General features: G+C 32.7%; 1 protein-coding gene across 1 annotated transcript; it reads right to left on the minus strand.

Annotated features, from left to right (window-relative positions):
• Positions 1-3,978: 3,978 nt before the first annotated feature.
• On the minus strand, positions 3,979-5,355 carry LOC109010391 (aspartic proteinase CDR1-like). The gene has a single exon (XM_018991224.1). The coding sequence runs from the start codon at positions 5,353-5,355 to the stop codon at positions 3,979-3,981; it is 1,377 nt and encodes a 458-aa protein (XP_018846769.1).
• Between the last annotated feature and the right edge of the window lie 1,787 nt (positions 5,356-7,142).

The raw sequence follows: 7,142 nt of genomic DNA on the forward strand, positions 1-7,142 counted from the left end.
TTAATTAGTTATTTGTTTTAATCTTAGTATAGATTATTGATTAGTTATTTGTTTTAAACTTAGTATACATTATTAATTACTTATTTATTTTAATCTTAGTATAAATTATTAATTAGTTATTTGTTTTGATCTTAGTGTATATTTGGCTTACGCTGGTTTACATTAGTCTACATTTTGGCTTGGCTTGTTTATGATGGTTTGGCTTTCGTTCACGTTGGTGCAAGCAAAGTTCACATTTGATTAACGTTTTTGCAGTTGTTTATGTTTTGGTTTGTTTGTTATTCATTGTATAGATATAGTTAATATATGTCCTGGTTGGTTTAGTTTGGGCTTTGGTTTTTCCTTGTTTTGGTCATTGATTCATAGCTCAGTTTGCTATGATTATATGTAATTCTGTAGATCTTGGATGTTGCAATGGTTTTCCTCCGCTATAAGTAAGATTTTTTCTAATAAAAGTGGGCTAGGGTCACTCTTGGACATATGACCTCATCTCTTTAAAAAAAAATGATCTTAGTGTATATTATTAATTACTTATTTTTTTTAATCTTAGTATATATTATTAAGCAAATTTATTCAAAATCTCTTTACTCAGAAAGTTAATTTATGTAATTTAAGTATTCCTATCATTTCCTATAAAAAAATAAATCATCACATAAAGATAATATAATCTCAAAAATCGCAATATAATCCCAAAAATCATAATATAATCACAAAAATACAATATAATCTCACAAATCACAATATATCCCAGAATTTACAAAATAATCACAAAAATCACAATATAATCTCACAATTCACAAAATAGTATAATAAATCACAACAATTATATTAATGCAAACATAGCAAGATGATAGATAATATACATCTTCTATGATTGAATATATGTGTGTGTATCTTGAAACCACTCAATGCCTAGCCATAAAAACCTAGACATTAAAAAATAAAACCTAGTACTCTCGCTAGCTTATTTCAATATATATATATATATATGCAAAATTTGTTTTGTGATGATTTGCCTTAGCCAAAATTCATTAGAAATAGAGACTTTTATTTTTTTTCCCTTTTACATGGTGATGAATGACAGTCTACGGCAACAATCAATGTAAACTCTAACATTCAAAAGTGGCCATACGTGAACCATGATTTGTGCACTGAAACACGACGCACGCAGATGAAGGCAACAACATAATCACAAAAATCAAAATATAATCGAAATATAATCACCCAATCATGTTTAGAAATATACCTAGTTAGAAAACACCAACTTTTTATCTCACAACCTTCAATAAGCTCCAACAAATATTCCTTCAAAATAAACACGATATTAATTAGTGAAAAAATAAACATAATAAATCAATAAACACAACAAATAGCCCTTAAAAATAAACAAATCAAAATAAACACTACAACTACCTTCAATTTCACACATCCCAATCTCTTTTTCTCCCTCTATCTCTCTCGGTCTCAACCTTTCTTTCTCCCTCTATCTCTCTCTCATGTCACTCTCTTTCACACACCAAAAATCTCTCAGTCCCTCACTCTCACCCACAATCACTCTCTCTCACAAGTACTCACTCTCTCATTCTCTCTCTCTCTCTCTCTCTCTCTCTCTCACACACACACACACAAGCACGAAATGGGGAGTAAACAACATTCCCCAATTCTTAAACACGCCCCAAACTTGTCTAGGGCGTTATAATTTTTTCAAAATTTTGTCGTTACAATAGGTTAAACTAAACAGAATGACGGCATTCTGTTTAGTACATGGCCCTTTTGCACCGACTTTTTAAATGCAAAGTCATCTCATCAAAGTATCATAATGTTTGAACGTTTGTAGTAAACATTTAAATGTTTCGTAAAATTTTACAATCCCGCTAAGTGTTCCCCCAAGTCTGTTTACACACCATAACTTTGGGACTTAACACTGTTAACATTCAGACGTAGATAAAATTAGGTCCCTGTATATGCCATAGAATTGACACAGGAAAGGTCCCACCAATTTTTTAAAAAACATTCCAATCTAACTATTCCATTTTCAAAAGTACCAAACTAACATTCGAACGTTGGCTCGTAAACACGAAATTATTGTACACGAAGGTTTTTGAGTGGGTTGGGAGACCGCCTCGATTGAAATGCGAACGCAGTTGGAATTAGGTTCCCGTATATGCCATAGAATTAATGCAAGAAAGTTTCCTCCAATTTTTTAAAAAATGTTCGAACTTAATTATTCCACATTCAAACATACCAAACTAATATTCAAACATGTATTTAATTTTCGAACGTGGTTTATATATTATAGTTATACAATATATGTAACATAATTATATAGCATAGTAATGTATATAGTATAGTAATGTATATAGTATATATTATATATAATATAGTATATATTAATCTATATAGTTATTATCGTAAATTATATAGTATATAATAATCTATATAGTTAGTATAGTAATCTAGTATATAGTATATATGATTTAAAAAAAACCGTATATGGTATATATGGTATGTATACTATGCTATAGTAATCTAGTATATAATATATATGGCAATCTATATATAGTATATATGGCAATCTAGTATATAGTATATATAGTTAGTATAGTAATCTATATAGTTAGTAATCTAATATATAGGATATATAGTATATATAGTATAGTAATCTATATAGTGGCACTTCCATGATTATATAGTACTATAGTAATCTATATAGTTACTATAGTAAATTATATAGTATATAATGATCTATATAGTTAGTATAGTTATCTAGTATATAGTATGTATGATTTAAAAAAAAACATATATACTATATATGGTAATCTAGTATATGGTATGTATACTATGCTATAGTAATCTAGTATATAATATATATGCATGGACTAGTATATAGTATATATAGCAATATAGTATATTGTATATACTATATAGTAATCTATATAGATAATATAGTATATATAATTAGTATAGTAATTTATATAGTTACTATATTAAATTAGATAGTATATAGTAATCTATATAGTATGAGAAATACTTTAACCACGAAGAGATTATATAAAAGTAAACTCATAAATTGATGTGACTTGATGCAGTATGTTAGATTGTAGAGTTACGTTTATTGTAAAGTAGATTTAATAGATCACATGAAGCCACATTAGATTGTAGAATTACATTTATTGTAAAGTAGATTTAACAGATCACATGAAGCCACGTCAGATTGTAGAGTTACGTTTATTGTAAATTTATTTATATGTACTCTCTTTGTGTGTTTAGCACTTCTCATATAGTATATAATAATCTAGATAGTTAGTAATCTAGAATATAGTATATTTAGTATATATAGTATAGTAAGGTATACAGTATATATTATATGGTTATATAGTATAGTAATCTATATAGTATGTATTAATCTGTATAGTTACTATAGTATATTATAATAATCTATATAGTTGCTATAATATCTATATTATAATGGGAAGCACATCCTCCTGACACTTATAAAATTAACTGGGATGCAACAATTGATAAATTGCAGTGCAAAGTTGGAATAGGAGTCATTGTAAGATATTGGCCGAAGGTAAAGTAGTAGCAATTTTAAGATCAACTAGGGAGATCTTTCTAGATGCACAGCTGGGGGAATCCATGGTAGCACTTAAAGCTACAATTCTCTGCAATGAATTGGGTCTATAGCAAGCTATATTCAAAGGGGATGCACTTTCAGTGGTAAATGCTATCGACATCATAGAGGAGAAGTGGAGTTCAGTGGGAATGATTATCAGAGATGTTAAAAATCTTTTGAGAAATTTGCATCCACTACAAAAAATAAGCCTATTTCCGGCCATCAAAGTTGCCGGAAAAAATATTCACGAGAACTTCTAAATAAAAATCAAAGAAATTATTTTTAAACATTTAATTTGATTGTATTTATTTAAACAGCAAATACTGGTGATACAAACAAAACATCATGTCCATGTCATTGATTTACATATCCATCCTGCTGCAGTCCGTTGGCATAAAGGACACGGTCTTCTCCTTGAGGTCGTACCCTACCAAGAAGTTCGTTTGTGCCAAGCTTCCAAAGATGGACACGCTCTCGTCCGGACGAAAAGCCAAGCACAAAAGCTCCTTGCCTATTCTAACAAAGGTGTTCAACTGATTCAGCTGCACGTCTGCATCTCTGAAATGTGCTGTGATAATGGGAGCGCCAATGTTATCAGATGCAGATTTGTAGCAAAGACTCAGGACATATCTCGGGTCAGGAGTGCGTTCTGCTTCAATTTGTTCTGCCACTTCAGATTCAAACTTTGTGTAGAAGCCTGCCGGAAGTATTGTTAATGTCGTGCCTGAATCAATGATAATGTTGCCTTCTATAGTGTTCCCAAATGGGGAAGAATATCCCAATTCCAATCTTTTGTTCCCAACACTGATGGCCTCAAGTGTTAGGAAGTAGTAAGTATCTGGGTTTTTGGATACCAAGGGAGTAGACACAACCTCCGGACCAGAAACTATAGCATCACTACCAAAACTCATTCTACTTGAGCGGTTACTGTCTAGGGGCACCAAGCAGTAGGAGAATTTACCATCAACAGAAGAACCCAGTTGGGAAACAAGGGAAACCATGCCTCCACCAAGGCCGATAATGCCGGAGCCGTCGCCACCAAAGACTCCACCGTTGTGGTGTCCACAGCCTACGACAATATTACGAAATGACGCAGGTTGGGAGCCGCTCGCAGATGATGATGATGATGATCCGAGCGTGAGTGTGTCGAAAGCAAGGTCCCCATATGAGAATGATAGATCACCATAAGACATTGAATATACGCAAGATGATGATGCTGATGAGCAAGAGGATATTAGTCCTAAAGAATCGCATTCCCTTGAATTGCAGGCGACTTTTTTGAAAGTTGTGGACTTTCCTGGATCAAAAAGCGGGAATGCTTGCTTGTAACAGTCGGTGCAAGGCTTGCATTGCAGCCAAATCAGATCACTACCCGTATCTGCAATCCCGAGGACTGGTACTGGTGGCGTGCCGACAGAGTATTTCATCAGGTATTCGCCTTTATCTGGGATAATTTCCGACTCAACTGATTTGGGAGAAATTGAAGATCGAGTACTTGGCTTAAAATGATTGACACGGTTGATGGAACGGCGCACAGCCTTGGCTGTGCGCTGCAATGGAGTTTCAGAAGAGTTGTAGAAGGGAGAGTCAGGGGAATCGCGGTGGATGAGATCCACGCTGAAGCCGCCATTATTGAGAGCAGCCGAAGTACTGAGAGAGAAGCTACAAAGAACAATATTAATGGCGATGAGTATAGAAGGTAACGAAGCAAAAGATAGAAGAGAATCATGAGATGCCATGGCTGAGTACTGACACATTAGACAGGGAAATGCGTAGGATTTGTGGGTATATATAAAGAAAAACCACCCATGCATGCAAAGGAAAGGTATTAAAATCGACGTCAACAGCAAGGAAAATGAAAGAACGAGAATCTGAGGTTTTTGGAAACATGTGCAAGAAATGACGAGTGTTGCCAACTTCAATTTAATCCATATATTTGCAAAACTTTGATTACACGTTAATACAAGTGCTGTACATGGGCGCGCGCTGTTTGGTTCGAAGAATCTAACATTTATTTTGATATCTGCATTCTTATATATTAAAAAACTTGACTAATTAATTCATGTTTGAGAATGTATAAGAATCTAAAAGGGTTTCTAAGAAGATATGATATGATTCTCGTGCATGTTTTATTTATTCCTATATATTATTATACATTAATTAATTATCTTTCTTTTCCTAAAAATCTTAATTTGTATTTATGGGAGAAAATAGTCTCCAATGTTACCCATATTGCTATATATGTATATAGAAAAATGCTAAATGCACTTAAGAAAAACTTACTTCTCCATATGTCAGTTTTTGATACGTTGAAACTCATAAAATTTGAAATTTAAATTTTGAATTGCAAAAGAAAACTATCAAAATGAGTCTTGTAAGTAAAACTATATGAGTACATGTAACACTTATACCTCTTTACAAGAGAATTAATATGATTAATCCCATAAAAAGGGTTATTTGGAAGGATTCGGATTTGCATTTTTGTCTGATTCCCTTCACTTAAATGCATCCAAAAAGCATAATTCCTAAAAGAGAACAGCTCCTGTCTAAATGTTCCATTAATCCCATTAGGATTAGTCATTTATTCAAGGAATTACAAGGTTTGTGGCATATATGTCACATGAGGCAATTTATAGATTTTACAGATTTTAAGAAATGACTTTTTTAAAACGGAATAATGGTATTCATAAGAGAGTTCAGACGATCTGTGTACAAAACAATCACTAGTTCTAGCGGCTTTGCAGCTTTGCCTTACTAAAGGATTTCCTTGTCCCGAGTCTCTACATCCCGCTTGATCAGTTCCAATGGTGAAGGAATCCTATTTTCACTTCTCGCATTATATATATCAGCCATGTGAATTTCCGCACCTCTTGTTGAAGATTAAACTTGATTTATTGCAAGAGGCCACAATTTATTAAGTTGATCATTTACGAGATATGTGAAAACTGGAAAAGTTTCTTTTCATTGTACATAGGTTGATGTACTGAAACAATATTTGATGAATAGAGAAAAACAGAGTATCAACGTACAGGGTGCTTCTTTCCTCTGTTATTGTTTTGTCTCTATCTTGATTCCAACAGAGTGGCATCAGAGCTTAGGTTCAAGAAAATGTTTTCTAAAGGAACCTCTCTTTCTTTCCAATATCCACAACTCACCAAGCTCAATTATGAGAATTGGGCAATCCGAGTGAAGGCTATCATTGGCTCCCAAGGATTATGGGAGATTGTTGAGAAAGGTTTTGTTCAACCTCAAAATGTGGAGTCTTTGAATCAAGCCCAAAAGGAAGCCTTGGAGAAAGAAAGGAAGAAAGATCAAAGTGCGCTCACAGTCATTTATCAAGGTTTAGATGATGACATGTTAGAGAAAGTGGCCAACGAAATATTCTATTATTATTATTATTATTATTATTATTATTATTATTATTATTATTATTATTATTATTATTATTATTATCATCATCATCAGATTTTACGTCCCTCTAGAGTTTTGGTTTGAATTCAAAACTTAGTTTTTTTTTATCTCCACC

This window comes from Juglans regia, chromosome 12, assembly GCF_001411555.2.
Source record: "Juglans regia cultivar Chandler chromosome 12, Walnut 2.0, whole genome shotgun sequence".
NCBI classification, from domain to species: Eukaryota; Viridiplantae; Streptophyta; class Magnoliopsida; order Fagales; family Juglandaceae; genus Juglans; species Juglans regia.

What these genes read in the sequence shown, in the direction of transcription:
- LOC109010391 (XM_018991224.1), bottom strand. Translation starts at nt 5,355, where the DNA reads ATGGCATCTCATGATTCTCTTCTATCTTTTGCTTCGTTACCTTCTATA.